The sequence below is a fragment of the Eumetopias jubatus genome, unplaced genomic scaffold (assembly GCF_037043125.1).
Source record: "Eumetopias jubatus isolate StellerSeaLion01/CBP00866 unplaced genomic scaffold, mEumJub1_p1.0 scaffold_15, whole genome shotgun sequence".
NCBI lineage: Eukaryota > Metazoa > Chordata > Mammalia > Carnivora > Otariidae > Eumetopias > Eumetopias jubatus.
In genome coordinates, this window is record NW_028274821.1 from 83,799,497 (window position 1) to 83,815,681 (window position 16,185).

The following is a 16,185-nucleotide window of genomic DNA, read 5'->3' on the forward strand; positions in this document are numbered from 1 at the left end:
GGAATTAGTATTTATCACCCCCGCGCCGCACTAGGTACCAAACATCATGGCAGGTGTTTTCATATCCAGTTGTATTAAAATTTCAGAACCGGGCTAGACAGGCATGATTATCCCCACTATACAGATAAAGGAAAGTGAGCCTCAGCCCCATGTCACACAGCTGGTACAGCGAAGGGCAGAGGCCAAAGTCAATCCCAAGTCCGTCTTACCCCAAAGTCTGTGCTATTTCATTGATTCTCACCGCTGCCAGGATTTCTTAAAACCAGCAAATTAGATCTGTCCTTGATACTGGTTTATTTCTTCCCCAACTTAATATATCTCCATTATTGCTTCCTTTCATTCTTTGCTTTTCTGTTTCTTTCTTGAGAACATGGTTGTACCTTGACCTCAGTTGGCTTTAATTGCTTCTTCCGCATCCCATTTTCCCCTCAAAGATTCTGGTTCTCCATGGGGGTGTGGGGACTATGCTAGTTATGTGGAGCTCCAAGCTGGAGCTGGCTCTGACCCGAGGGGCCCAGGTTTCTGCTCCCACTGTCTCTCCTGACATCTCACTGGTTGAGCATTAAGTCAGAAAGTTAGAGGCAAGCCTTACAATCTAAGCAGCTTTTGTTAGACAAAAGGATCAATTTTCATTATGGGAATGGCTACTTCCCGGCTACTTCACTATACGCTATAATGGCTTTGTTGAGCGTCTTAAGAACAAACTATCAAGTCCTTAGGATGACATTCTTGGGAATAAAAAAGTACAATTTTAGAACAAAAAGGCCCATTTCCACTATCTGCCAAACAAAGCTCAGGAGGAGTCTTGCACACACTAAAGCACTCCAGCCCCTCCCCATGTGTTTAGTCCAAGTATCTCGCATTTTAAACTGAAACACAGCAGCAACAACTTTTGTATTTTTCTATCTATTTGTAATACTCTTCTTCCTCCAAGCACTTTTTTTTTTGTGCAGAGGAAGTGAAATTGTCTTTGCTTTCCCTATAAAACAATTTAGCTTTAAAACACCACACACACACAAACACACACAAAATTAATGCAGCTGAAAATTCTGTCCAGGCTCAAGGAGGCTACAAGCAAGATCTGAGCTCAGAATAAATGTGTACTTATATTATTAGGTGGTCATCCAATAAAAAGATTATTTCTAACCAAATATGTGCATACATGTATGCCTATATACATATATATATGTATCCGGGGAGTATTTTCAAAGAAGGGTTTTCTCCCCCATACTTCTGGCAGTTTAGGTTTAAAGGTCAGATTTAAACTATCACCATGTTTCACAATGCAATCTGTGCAGTGCCGCGTAATGAAATGGTTCAGTAAAGGTGCTCGTGGAAATTCTTTTAATTAGGTCTAAGGCTTTTCAGTTGTCAACATGAATAAACCAAGAACCATTCTCTTGCAAACACAAGGCACAAAATACAAATGTAAGTTACCTTTGAAAAAAACAGATATGCACTTGCAAGAGGGAAGTTATACATGTTTTGTTTTATTTTTTTACAACATATCCTCCGCCAATTTTTTTTTTAAATGCCAGCATCTTTCAACAACAAAATGGACTGCAAATCAAAAATAAAAGGGGTTGGTCTATTTCTAATGAACCAGGACAATAATGCCTGGTTCTAATGAAAAGTATTTGCAGAAAGACTAAAGTTAATCGTAACTAAAAATGTTTATCGAGAGATTAATGACGTTCTTCATGGGCAAAAGCTACCTATCTATTTAATTATAATTAATTCTACAGATTGGCGGTATTTCAGTCAGAATGTGAATGTCCCAGAATGACTCCTGCAAATTGAATGATAGCTATTAAAAATGCACCAAAATGCACTTTTGCCCTCAGCAGCACTGAGACCTAAAAGATGAGCATATCGCAGCAGGAACATCATCAAGACTCCGGCTTTTTAAAGCAATGTTGACAAACTAAACTACTCAGATTTGGAATTTTTAGCCATCAGCTCAAAGCTAAATCTAGGGATTGAAACTCGCAAAATGAAAACTGTAAGAACATGGTAGGTTCTTGGGGATGTTGGATTACATTCACACCGAGCTCTGATAGAAAAAGCAAAACTAAATAAACAACTCCAAACATCACCAGCAGCTCAGATTTAGATGGATACAGAGGTGTTGGCTAAAGCCAACTGGCCTGAGACTTCACATGGAATGGGGCCACTAGTAATATACATGTGGAATGGATCAGTGTATCAACCAACCAACGGATGAATGTACGTCTAGCAAACCCTGAGCATGAAAGTACAACACCCAAACGTGCGCTGATTTAGTCTGGGTTCAAATTCTGCCTCAGAGGCTGGCGATTTGCTGGAGGCCTCTAGGCAAGCTACTTAACCTCTTCTCCTCATCTATAAAAAAGGGGGAAAGTACCCCCACCTCCAAGACATTTGTTTCAGAATTGTTATGTAGATTAAATGTCAAGACTTTCAAAGCCTCTAGCACAGTGCCTGGCACATAGTAGGAGCCTAATAGATGGTGACTATTCTTCCACACAACTCAACTCCAAAGCCAAAACCACCCTAGCCATTATTGTAGCATAAAAAAGAATAATGGACTCACAATTAACATTTTCTAGGGCATCAATTACTGAAATGTCACTCATTATGCTAAGCCTGGTGGGTTTATTTAGTGACCCAAACTCGGTGTGTATTTGGGAGTTAATGAAGTGCGTGGTGTTTACAAAGATAAAAGCGGGATTTGTCTCAGCAACAATCCTGGGCTGAATGGATATAGATTTCCTTGCTTAGGGATGCAGCCAGGCCGGATCCATGGTGGATCACATGGATACATCCGCACAGAGTGAGATATCTCCCAACGGGATCTGGGCATCTCCACCTCCTCGAGGGAGAAAAAAACAGGAAGGGGGGGGGTGGGAAGTGTGTATAATAGATGTGTTTCACAGTGTCCCTGCTGTGATGAACAACTTGATCCACTTACAGTTCCAAACACATGATGCATAAAAGAGCTGACAGAAATTCAATTCTTGCAAAGAAAAGCATCTGCTCTCTAGTGGGAACGGCCAAATATTAAGCAGTTTTAAGGCAGGGCAAAGACCTAGAGCACACATCATTATCTAGATAGCCAGAGTAAAGAAATGCAGAGGATTACAAGCCGACGAACGAAAAAGTAGCCGAGATTCCAAGCATTAATTACCCGGAGTGAAATGATTCAAGTTAAATCTTTGTTACGACAAATATTAAACCCAGCTGTGTTTACGTAGCAGTTGTGAAAAAGAAGAAAAAAAGAAATCCGTGTACAGTATCTGTGAGCTCTGCCAGTTAATTGAATTCGCTGGCAGCATTTCCTCCACCACGAGCCAAACATCCTCAAAGATAAAATGTAGCTTTTAAACAGACCTGGGGAAACGGAATCAAGAAACTTCAACCAATAAAACACAACTCTTTACTGGTATAAAAGTAAAGTAAAATTCAGTAATGAAAGGAAGGAAGTCTCTTAAACATTTACTGCATTCCAAAGCTTGGAGCTGCGGTTTATTGCTGAGGTCTCTTCTGATGTCCCACGGTGCTCCTGCTCCAGCATCTTTAATGAAGTCCCATAAACTCCCATAAAATACTTGATTGTTGACAAATCATATACACACACTCAGGGCAAGGCCCCACTGGATCACGATGCTCCTTCTCTCTCTCTGCATCAAATTTACAAGTTATGGAGTGGACACTATCATGGAGAGTGGCCAACACAGAACAGAGACTTACAGACAATTACTTAAAAGCATGAGGGATGAGTGACTGGTGACAGGTAGACACCTGAAGACCTACAAACCATGAAGCCCAAAGCCAAAACATTCCAGTGTTTCAGATGAGAGGAGGAAAGATCATTTTTCCATCATAAAACTGGTAATAGTCATATTACGGAAAATTTGGAAAATAGGAGAAAAAATGCTAATGCTTAACGTTACTATCTTAATACACTACCGTTGGCAATTTGGAAGGTGTTTTAAAAATCTTTTACTTCCGGGTATCTGGCTGTTTTTCTTCCTTATTCTCATAGTGGATGTATCACTTAATATTCTGCTTTATTCACTAAATTGTATCTTTGGCATTTCCTGTGTTGCCCATAATCTTCATAACCATCATTTTTAATGACTGTAGGATACACGCCACTGAATAGCAATATGTTAGATTACCTTAATTACTCCCCTTAATTTTGGATATTAAGGTTGCTTCCAACTTCGGCTAACATAACATAAACAATGCTATTTGGTTAGGTGACTTTCTCCATTTAGAAGTATTTGCCAGAAAGAAAAAACGTTAAAGTGAAATTACTGGGTCAAAAAAGAACACTTTAATGTCCCATTACATATATCCTCGTATAAGAAAGTGTATTATAAAAGAACACCACTCAGCCTATAGAAGTAAAAAGTAAGTGGACAGTAAAGGCTTCCACATATCTGTGCATACACAAAAGCCTACAAATTCCAGGCCAACGAATATTAAAAAGGACTCTGACTGAGCCATGGGAAATCTTGTTCTCCAGTAATAAAATGTGGTATGTCCACATCACTGGAAGGCTGGAAGAGTTTGAACTCCCTTTTATCAAGCTTTTTTAAAGCCCTAGAATCTATGTACCGGCTAAGCAGCTTACACTTAATACTCATTTTTTTTATATGTATAAAGATTTTATTTATTTACTTGACAGAGAGAGACACAGCGAGAGAGGGAACACAAGCAGGGGGAGTGGGAGAGGGAGAAGCAGGCTTCCCGCTGAGCAGGGAGCCCGATGCGGGGCTCGATCCCAGGACCCTGGGATCGTGACCTGAGCCGAAGGCAGACGCTTAGCCATCTGAGCCACCCAGGTGCCCCAATACTTTTTTTTTTAAAAAGAATTTATTTATTTATTATAATAATTTTTTTTTTTTTTTTTTTTTTTTTTTTTAGGGCGAGTAGGAGCAGAGAGGGAGGGAGAGACAATCTCAAGCAGGCTCCATGCCCAGCGCGGAGCCTGATGTAGTTTGATGTCACGACTCTGAGATCATGATCTGAGCTGAAATCAAGAGTAGGATGCTTAACTGACTGAGCCACCCAGGTGCCCCTACACTTAATACTCTTGAAGGAACAAGAGATGTTACTTAAAATTTAGGAAAGAAATAGGTGAAGAAGAGTGCTTAGTTAAATGGCTGTGGAGGGAGGGGACATGACGTTTTTGCTCTCTGCACCCTGGGGGCCTTGAGATAAACCTGAAGTCTATAAACAGGCATGGAGATCAATAAGAGATGGACTATTCTTGCAACATTCCTCCTCCAAAATCCACAGCTGGGGGAACAATACAGTATTGTAAGAAATGTTATATCTGTAAGTCTCATGGAACCCAACAAAATACAATGGTATTAGCCTTGTCCATCTGTTTTGTTTTTTTTTTTAAGGTAGAAAAAGATAACTGAGATTAAGATTATGGAAGTTGAAACCAAACTGTCTAGGTACCTAGTAGAAAGCCAGAACCACCCTATGTCTAAAGTTACCCCTTTACCCATGTTCATAAATCACATGAAAATCAACAGTGCTAATTCTGAAAGCTACTCAATATTGGAGCCTCCTTTTTAAAATTCATTTCCAAGTCCTCTTCTTTTTAAAAATTACCTTGAGTCATAACAGATATATGACAGAATGCATACAAAACACAGTTTGAAGAGTTTTGACAAATGTATGCCACCTGTGTAACCACCACCACAATCAAGAAACAGAATGCTTCCTTCGCCCCAAAATGTTCCTTGGTGCCCCTGTCAGTCAGTCCCCGTCTTCCCCAACCCAGCGCAAGGCAACCACTGATCTGCCTTCATCCACCACAAAACAGCTTTCTCTCTTCTAGAATTTTACATAAATAAAATCATACAGTATATTCTCTTATGTCTGGCTTCTTTTGCTCAGTGCAAGATAGTTCAGATTCACCCATATTGTTGGACAGATCAATTGTTTCTTTCTATTGCTGAGGAGGATTCCTTTGTTTGTACATTCACGAGTTGAAGGACACTTGGGTTATTTCCAGTTTTTGGTGATTATGAAAAAAGCTGCTTAAAGACATTTACATATATGTATTTGTGTTCACGTAAGTTTTAATTTTCTTGGGTGAATACCCAGGAGTGAAATACTTTGTCAAAGAGTAAACATATGTTTAAGATACACATTTATAAGAAATGCAGTCATTTTATTTTGGTCATACCAGTGGGTATATGGTGGTATGCTCATTGTGTTACTAATCTGCTCCTTCAAGGGTTGTGTGCACTGGCCATTTGAATATCTTTTACTGTTAAGTGTCTCTTCAATCTTTCGCTACTTTTTATTTGGACTGTCTCCTTATTATTGAGTTTAACGGTTCTTTGTATATTCTAGAAAAAAAAACCCTTTTTCATATATACGTATGGAGAATATTTCAGTCTATGGCTTGCTTCTTCATTTTTTCAATGGTGACTTTTGAAGAAGATAAGCTTTTATTTTTATGAGGTTTAACTGATCACTTTTTCTTTTATGCTGTGTGCTTTTTGTGTCTTATCTGAGAAATCTTTGCCTATCCCAAGTTCATGAAGATTTTCTTCTACTTATTTTATAGTTTTTGCTTCTGGGTTTCGGTCCATAATCCATTTTGAGCTAATATTTACATGAGGTAAAAGTCGAGATTCACTTTGTTTCTATGTGGACATCCAGTTGTTCTGGTAGCATTTGTTGAAACAAAAAAACCCTATCATTTCTCTACTTAATTACTTTGGCATATTTGTTGGAGAGCCATTGGCCATTTACGTGTGGGTCTAACTCTGAAATATTTGTTCTGTTCTATCGAACTATATATCTGTACAAGCTACATTTATTATAACTGCATAGTAAGTCTTGAAAGTAGGTAATGTAAGTCCTACAACTTTGTTCTTTTTCAACAGTGTTTTGGCTATTCCAGATCTGTCGCATATTCATATACATTTCAGAATTAGCTTGTCAAGTTGGTTTTTTTTTTTTAAGCCATCTGGAATTTGGGTTGGGAATATATTGAATCTATAGATCAATTCAGGGAAAATTAACATCTTTAAAATGTTGAGTCTTCCAATCCAAAACATGGAATAGCTCTCCATTTGCTTAGGTCTTTTAAATTTTTTCTCAGAAATATTTTATAGCTTTTGGTATACAAATTTTACATATATTTTGTTAAATTTATTCCTAAATATTTTGTGTTTTGTATGCTATTTTTAGTGGCACTTTAAATTTTTCATTTTCCAACTGCTTATTACTAGTATATAGAAATATATTTGTCTTATACACTGACCTTATCCTGCATGCTTGCTAAACTCATTTATGAGACTCCTTATGATTTTCCATATACATGGGTCATGTCTGAATGAAGACAGTTTTACTTCCTCCTTTCTAATATTTAGGGTTTTTCTTTTCCTTGTCTTAGTGAACTGGTCAGAACCACCAGTCAATGCCGGACAGAAATGGGAAGAGCAGATATCCTTTTTTGGGTTCTCATTCTGAGAGGAAGAGCGTTCTATTCTTTCACCATTAAGTAAGATGTTAGCTGTAGGTTTTCTCTAGACGCTCTTGATCACAACAGGGATACCTGGTTTGTGAAGATCTCTTGATCAGGATGGGTGCTGAGTTTTTCCTAAAATAATTTGTTGGTATGTTTCGGTACTGTTTTTCTTTTTTAGTCTGTTGATATCGTAAACTAGATTGATTGATTTTCAAATATTTAGCCAATCTGTATTCATTTGGTCACCATGTATTGTTAATATTTTATTAAAGATTTTTACATCTATATTTATGAGGTATATTGGCCAGTAGTTTTATTTTCTTGTAAATTCTTGATTTGGTTTGCATGTCAGAGTAATGCTAACCTCATAAAGTAATGAGGGAAGTGTTCTTTCCCTTCTATTCCCCGCCCCCCTTTATTTTCTCAAAAAGTTAGCAAAAGATGGTATCTGTTCTTAAGTGCATTATAGAATTAATGAAACTGCCTGGACCTGGAATTTTCTCTGTGGGAGTTTTAATTACAAATTCAAGTTTACTTAATAGAAATAGTGCTATTTTTCTTATCATGTAACTTTGTGTAATTTGTATTATTTCCAAGAATATTTATTTTACCTAATTTATCAAAAATTATAGGCATCAAGTTCTTTATAATCATTCCCTTACTTGCTTTTCTTTCCTTTTTAAAAAATATCCTATTTATTTTGGAATAGTTTTAGACTTCCAGAAAAGTGGCAAAGATCCTACAGAGAGTGCCCATATACTCCACACTCTGTTTCAGTTTCACCTAGTAGGTCTTATATTATCACAGCACATTTGTCAAAACTGAGAGGCCAACGTTGGCACATTATTAACTCAATTCCAAATGTTATTGTGATTTCACCGATTTTTCCATTAATGTCCTTTTCCTATCCCAGTATCCAATCCAGAATTCCACCTTGTGTTCAGCTTGTGCCTCAGTCTTCCCCATGTTTTTTTTTTTTTTTTTTTTTTTTTTAGGACCTTGACAGTTTTGAGAAGCACTCAGCCGGTATGTTATAGAACGTCCCTCAATTTGAGTTTAACTGAAGTTTTTGTCATTATTTGACTGGGTGTTTGGAAAGAATACCAGAGAGGTCATGTATCCTCATCCTATCAAGGTCACGTGATATCCACACACCATCACCGGTGATGTGAATTGCCTGAAGGAGTGTTGGACATTTGTCCACTCAAGTTACACTTTTTCCCTTTCCCTACTCCGTTTCTTGGAAGTGAGTCCCTAAATCCTGCCCACGCGCATGTGTGTGTGTGTGTGTGTGTTGCAGGGGAGGGGTGAGCGGGATTAAGCTCCTTCTCCTAGAGAGGAGAGTATCTACAGATATTATTTGGAATTCCTCTATGAGGAAGATTTGCCTCTCGTGCCCCATCCATTCTCTTTTGGTTGGCGATTGCACTGTGTATCTTTTCCATCCTTTTACTTTTCATCTACCCGACTCTTTAAAATGAAATTCTTATGGACAGCATACAATTGGGTCCTGATTATTTATGTAATTTATTACTCTCCTTCAATTAAAAGTATTTAGACAATATATGTTTAATGTAATAATCAATATAGTTGGGTAAATATATCATCTTGCTAACTTTTCTATTTGTTCCATCTGTGTTTGGTTCCTTTATCCTCCCCCCTCCCCCCAAATGTTTTGGACTTTTAATGTTGGCTTATTAGCTACATGTTTTTTTCCCCTTAGTGGCCCCTCTAAGAGTTACAGTATACATCTTTAACTTAATAGTCTACCTTCAAATAATGTTGTATCAGTTTACATAGAATTTAAGAATCTTTAAACAGCGTACTTCCTTTCTCCATCCCCACCCTTTCCTCTGTGCTACCGTTGCCATACATTTTACTTCTACCCATGTTACAACACACAATACATTGGTATTATTTTTACTTTAAATACTCAGTTGTCTTTTGTAGAAACTAAAAATGAGAAAAAAAGTCTGTTATATTTACCTACATACTAACTATTGCTGGCACTCGTCCCTCCCTGACTGTTCAATTTTCTCTATGTTTTCATTTTTTCTTCTAAAGAACTTCCTTTAACACTTCTTGTAGTGTCTGCTGACAATGATTTTCTCTCACTTTTTTTCTCTGAATAGGTCTTAATTTTGCCTTCATTCTTGAAGGATATTTTCATCCTATTGAAGGACATAGATTTAGAGGTTGACAAAAATTTTCCTTCATTACTTTTAAAATGTCATTCCATTATCTCCTGGCTTATGCAGCTTCTTATAATTAGTCTTCCATCATTACTTCTTTCTTTTATATAATGTGTCTTTTTTCTCCAGCTAATTTTAAGCCTTTCTATTTATCACGGGTTTTGAGTACTTATCATTTTGGGCTTTTGTGTGGTTTTGTTTGGATCTACTATGCTTGTGGTTTGTTGAGCTTCTCAGAACTCTGACTTTACAATTTTCATCAAATGTAAAAAAAAAAAAATGCTATAATCTTTAAATAATTTTTTCTGTCTTTCCCTACCGTCTTCTCCTTCTAGGATGTTAAGTGTTTTGGTCCTCTTGATATTGTGCGATGGGTCCATGAGGTTCCATTAACCTTTTCCTGTCGTCTCCCTTTCTCGGCTTCATACTGGCTAATTTTCATTGCTATGTTTTCAAGTTCCCTGATCTTTTAAGTGTCGGTGTCTAATATCCACTTAAACCTCAGTGAAATATTCATTCCAGGTATGATACTTTCCACGTCTACATGTTCCTTTTCAGTTTTTTTATATTTTCTGTTTCTCTTCTCATTTAGTTCAGGTCTTCCTCTAAATCCACAAGCATGTTTATAATCTTTATATCTTAAGGTCTTTGTCTTCTAATTCCACCATATCTGTCATTTCCAAGCTTGTTTCTATTAACTAGTTTTTCTCTTGGTTACGGGTTACATTTTTCTAATTCTCAACGTTTCTTGTACCTTTACAATAGAATGGCAGATACTGTGAATGTTATACTGTTGGGTGTGGATTTTATTGTCTTTTTTATTTTTTAAGATTTTTTTAATTTTTTAAAGTGATTTCCAGACCCAATGTGGGGCTCAAACTCACAACCCCAGGTTTAAGAGTCACATGCTCCACTGACTGAGTCAGCCAGGCACCTCTATTTGTCTTCTTTTAAAGAGGGTTGAAGTTTATTTTGGCAGAAAGTTGAATTTCTTACATATCAGGCCTTTTCTTTTTAAAGAAATAGTTTTGCTTAAAACTTTTATTGAAGATTAAAAACATAAAGTACACATAACATTGGTGTTCAGCTTGATGAATTCTTGCCCAATACCAGTAACTGGTATTAAACAACAACAACAACACCCCAGCATGTTGCCAGCATCCCCAAAGCCCTCACTTAAGCTCCTCAAAGCTTGCTGTTAAGCTTTGTGAGGGCAAGGCTAAAATTATCTTTACTCTAGAGCTAACTCAGAGTACTACCAAGGCATGCCCTCCTGTGGTCTCCAACAATTGCTCCGAGTGATCAACAAGATCTCCTTACTCTGGTTGGTCAGAATTTGAATGTCTCCCACTCTGTGTGAGCTCCACCCTACACATGGGCAGGCCTAGTCTTCAGCACATGAGTCAAGAGGCCCTGATTCTGATTTCTGGAGCTCTTTTGATGAGTGGCTTCCAGTCTGGTACTTTGACCCACAAATGTAAACCCCCTCTCCCTCAGATCTCTGACCCATCAACTCAGCAAGACTGTTGCGCTTTGCTGGGGACTCACCCCCCCCTTGTGGCACCAGAAATGTGGTCCAGAAATGTCTCAACGCGAAAAGCCAGGGGAGATGGTAGGCCTCCCTTCACTTGTTTCCGTTCAATGTCCTGAACTGCCTGTTGTCTAACATGTGAAAACTGTTGTTTTTATATTTGTCCAGAGTTCTAGTTGCTAATGGTGGGAGGATAAAGCCAGTTCCAATTATTCCATCATGGCTAGAAGCAGAACAAAGGCCTCTTTTAATAAAATTTCCAGCATGGGTGCCATGTTTTGCAAGGTTTCATCTACCAAAATAACCCAATCCATATGTCCCTCCCACCCTTCCATCTATCTATTCAGTGGCTGCTACATCTCTGTGAAGCAAAGATGAATAAAACTTAATTACTGCCCTCAGAGAACTGACAATTTTAAAAGGTAAAGCCAGAAATGTGTAATAAATTATATTGCTGGGTGACAAGTATAATTAACACAATCAATACAAGGAGCTCTGAAGACAGAGAAAGATACAAATTACTTGGAGAGGTCAGGGAAGGTTTTTACTATTTTTTTATTTACTTTTTTTTTTTTTTTTTTTAAGTAGGCTCCACACCCAACCTGAGGCTGGAACTCACGACCCTGAGATTAAGAGTCACATGCTCTACTGACTCAGCCAGCCAGGTGCCCTGGGCAAGGTTTTTATAGCCTCACATTTAGAGTTAGTCTTGAAGAATGAGTAAGAGACTGACAGGTGAGATAGGACATTGGGTGGCGGGGTTGGGGGGCGGGGGGGGGGAGGGGAGAAACTGTGTATGCAAAGTTTGAAGTTATAAAATAACTTGTGAAGTTTGGAGAGCTAGTTAACAGTTCCAAATACCTATAATATAGGGTTTGGAGCTGGGAGGGGAGTGAGTTAAAGCTATGGAAAAACACAGGAGGGTCAGAACCTGGAGGACCCTGAATGCCATGATCATCATCATTTGCACCCATAAATCATTACCACTAACTACCATCTATCATACACATAGGATATATGTTTTACATATATTATATACATTACATTCAATTCCCACAACAACCTATAAGGAAACGAAGGCTCAGAGAGCTCAAGGAGTTTTGACATTGATCACACAGCTAGTAGGTGAAGAAGCCAGGATTTAAACACACGTCTGTCAGTTTCAAAGCCAACAAAAGGAATTTGCCTCTAAGCTATAGGCACTGGGAAGTTCAGGGAGGATATTTTATCTTTCAAAGTTTTGTTTCGTTTAGTTTTTTAATTATATTCACTGATGGAGTGGTTTTAAGAGGGAAATACAGTTAGATTTATTTTTGGAAAGGTCGCTCTGGTGCAAGAGGAGGAAGAGCTGGATTCTGAAGACCAAGTTCGGAGGCTGCTGATAATAGCGCAGGAGAGAAATAAGAGCTTGGATTAGGTGGTGTAGGGAGAGATGGGGATTTGACAAATAGTTTAAGCAGCAGAATCTGTCAGATGCTGTCAACAGGCCGCTCTGACAAAAGGGGAAATTGTGAGGTCAACTGTGGATATGCTGATACCCTAAAAGTACCTGGACCTGTGCTGAATGCAGGGGACAGAGAAGCACAGAATGTGATTTCTTCTCTCAAGGACTTGATAGTTCACATAGCCTTATAGAATCATACCTGTGCGTTCCACTGAAACACAAATACCTTACAGACCACATTCCCTCTCCACTACTATAGCTTTGGGGTCTTTAATGGGTCTGGAGCCCCATGCTGGAACATCACTGTAGAACATTCTCAACCCTGCCACAAACTAACTTGCAAATGAAGAGAACCTTTTCATGTAGGCTGAAGACTGTTAAGGAACCAACTGTCCTCTAACTCTGGCTGTAACTACTAACAATTTTATGAAAAACAAATGCAGGTACCTTTTATTGAACACTGACAATGTGTGAGCAGTGTCCCGAGCATTTGAAGAACATAACCATCTCATTTATTTGCTACAGCAATCCTAACTACAGGGCTCATACTCCTCCTTCCAAGATGGGAGACTGAGCTCAGAGACAAAAAAATAACTTGCTCCCATTCCTTTGGTTCCCTGAGACCACTTCACTGATCATTTAAAAAGCATCTGAGGGGGCACATCTGGGTGGCTTGGTCGGTTAAGCATCTGACTTGATTTTGGCTCAGGTCAGGATCTCAGGGTAGAGACTGAGTCCCACATCAGGCTCCGTGCTGTGTATGCAGCCTGCTTAAAATTTTCTCTCTCCCTCTTCTCTGCTCCTCCCCCACCCACTTGTGTACGATCTTGCACACACGTGCTCAGATGTGTGCTCTCTAAACAAACAAACAATCTTGGAATGTGCCACCTTCAGGAAGCCTCTATTACCTGTCTCCCAAATTTTGTCATCCCCCGGGCCCTTCTGTGCCTGATTCCTATTTCCCTTGTGGCCCCTATTATGCTATATCGTGATATAGATGTAATTTACATCGTACTTTCCTCTTTGAAAGAAAGGACTAGATCTGCTTTATCTTTGCTGCTTAATGCCCAGCACTGGGTCAGAGCACTGCAGATGAGACCAGTCCATCCTACTACATGGTTTCTTAACCACCAGTCACTCACTCTGGGCTGTCCCAGGGCTCCTGGCCATTCCTAGGCTCACTTACCATATTCACTCAGGAGCTGCAAGGTCCATACCTCTGGCACCCATGGCTTAAAGGAAAAGCTCTTCCACTGAAAGGGAACCAGGGTGGAAACCACATATTCTTTGGACCAACAGAACTCAAACTATGGTCAGGAAGACCTAAGATCCCAAGCCCATACCATCCAGACATGAAGAGCAAACCTAACAGTGTCTGTTGCTTTCATTTTTCCTGCTTCTGCCATCTCTCTGCTGTAGAAGGGGGGCTGTATATAAGGAGAGGAGGCAGCGTGGGGTTTGGGGGTGTTGAATCTCAGCTCTGCCCCAGCCAGCCATATGACCTATGACAAGGCATGTGCTCTCTGAGGCTCCTTTCCCCCGTGAAAAGGAGAACACCTCCTCCATTGGGCTATGATGCTAACTGAATGTGATCCCTGAATGCAGCAGGCCCTAGAGAGGCAATGGGGGCCCCGTGGCTCTCAGGAGTGAGGGAGTTGGGTTCACCTCCTGGCTCCTCCTCTTTCTAGCTCGGTGAGTAAAGTGGGAATAAGGAAAATACCTTCCTCAGAGCAGTGTGAAGAGGAAATGAGAGGCCAATAATGAGCTCTTAGCACAGTGCTCAGCTCAGAGGAAGTCAGTTAATGGCAGCCATTGTTTAATTAGGCTACAAATGGAATATTTTTATATTGCACAAATGACTCCCCCAAATCTTATACTGAGTTAAGAGTGGAGGAGTTTGAAACCATGTTGCAAGCCATTCATCAACAGCAATCTCTTCCAGATAGCTAACCCCATGGGACCGTCGGGACTCCTTGCAATAATGGAGCTCCCCCTCCCATGACATAAACCTAGTGACACAAACACAATTCCATGTCAGCACACGTGGCCAGGAACATCTACTCCTTTCAGTCTGGAAGCCAGAATAACTTTATAGATCTTCTAGCAGACAGAGCCGTGCAGGTCAAACCAGAAACATCAAAACCGTATTTCCCAGGGAGTCCCAAACCTCCTCATTCATATGGACAAGGGGGAGACTGGGTCTACTTCAAACAGCTGCCCATGAGGCTGCTCAAGTAGCAACATTGAGACTAGCGTGTGGCCATGTGTTAGTGTGGCAAATGCGGCAGCCAGCTGCTTTTGCTAAAGTGAGCTCGCTACCTGGCTAGACCTAAGGTAACAAAGATTTATGGGACATGGAACCATAGAGCACTGTCAGCAGATACCCTGCTACATGGAAAAACGGCTGCTTGATGATGGTCCAGGAGAGAAATGTAGACTTGACGTGCCCCATGTCACTCACATGGAAAGCCCTCTGGTCCCCCTTCAGTGGGGTTGCCCAGGGGAAGCTGTCTGATTCTCTGGACATGGCAATGTGCTGGAGAGGGACAGCAAGACCCCCAGACTCCCCGGCTCCCACAGAAAGAGGAACTGAGGAGACCTGGGGATTGCTTCACAGCCCTCCAGATGCAAGTTATCAGAGCGATGCAAGACTAAAGAAATGAACCACCCTCCAACTTTCTCCACTGAGACAAAGGAGGCATAGACAGAAACAACCACAGCAGTCTCCTCTCCTTCCCCTTCTCTAAAATCACATCCATGCCCCCTCCCCCAACTCACAGGAGTCAGACCTCAAGAGTTCATTACCCACCACATCATTTGGGAGGCTCTGGAGGTCATCAAAGGGAGTTTCCAGGGTGTTGGTGTCCACGTTGAGGATCACGACATCATCTAGGGCCATGTTTCTGACTTTCTGCAAATAAAAAATTTCCAAGAGAAAAAAATCATTGAAGCACCATGAGGCCACAGATACTTCCACTGGCCCTCTCTGGGGAAGGGGCATAAGGAAGAACAGTGACAAAGGCTTTGACAAAGGCTCATTCTGTGGCAGGCCCAACGCTAGGTGGTTCACATTTTCTGAGGCCTTTTAACTGTCACAAAAACTCTATAAGCTTTATAGTCATCCCCAAGTCCCAGGAGTGGAAAGGGTTTCACAGAGATGAAGCTGACTAAGTTAACATGCTCAGGTCACACAGCTAGGAAGAGAGATCTTTACACTCCAACATTATTTTTTTCTTATATTTTCTTTTCTTTTTTTTAAAACAGTAGAAGCTGCAGTCTAAAGCTCTGGCCCCCAGGAACTCTTGATGTACAGCTAGGCCCTTATGACACCCACATTCAACCCATCCCCTTTCATTTACCAAAAGCTACTTGCCCATCTCTCTTTTGGACCTTGTCATGCTTGGGTATGGAATATGGTGTATGGCCTAGTGTTAACATGTTAACATTTCCCTTAAACATTAAGTAGGAAGGTCACACTTTCAGTTGGGTCCCATTTTCCATAGAAACCCAGTTAGTGAGTCAAGGCTCAGAG

The 16,185-nt window shown here is 40.0% G+C and overlaps 1 protein-coding gene across 5 annotated transcripts in view; it reads right to left on the reverse strand.

The window, feature by feature from the left end:
* DENND1A (DENN domain containing 1A) overlaps window positions 1-16,185 on the reverse strand; it is a 496,855-nt gene that overhangs the window by 160,830 nt on the left and 319,840 nt on the right. For all 5 annotated transcript variants that reach the window (XM_028107675.2, XM_028107673.2, XM_088019125.1 and 2 more), the window contains one exon: window positions 15,463-15,564. In XM_028107675.2, the coding sequence (XP_027963476.2) occupies window positions 15,463-15,564 (102 nt within the window). The remainder of the gene's footprint in view (window positions 1-15,462; window positions 15,565-16,185) is intronic.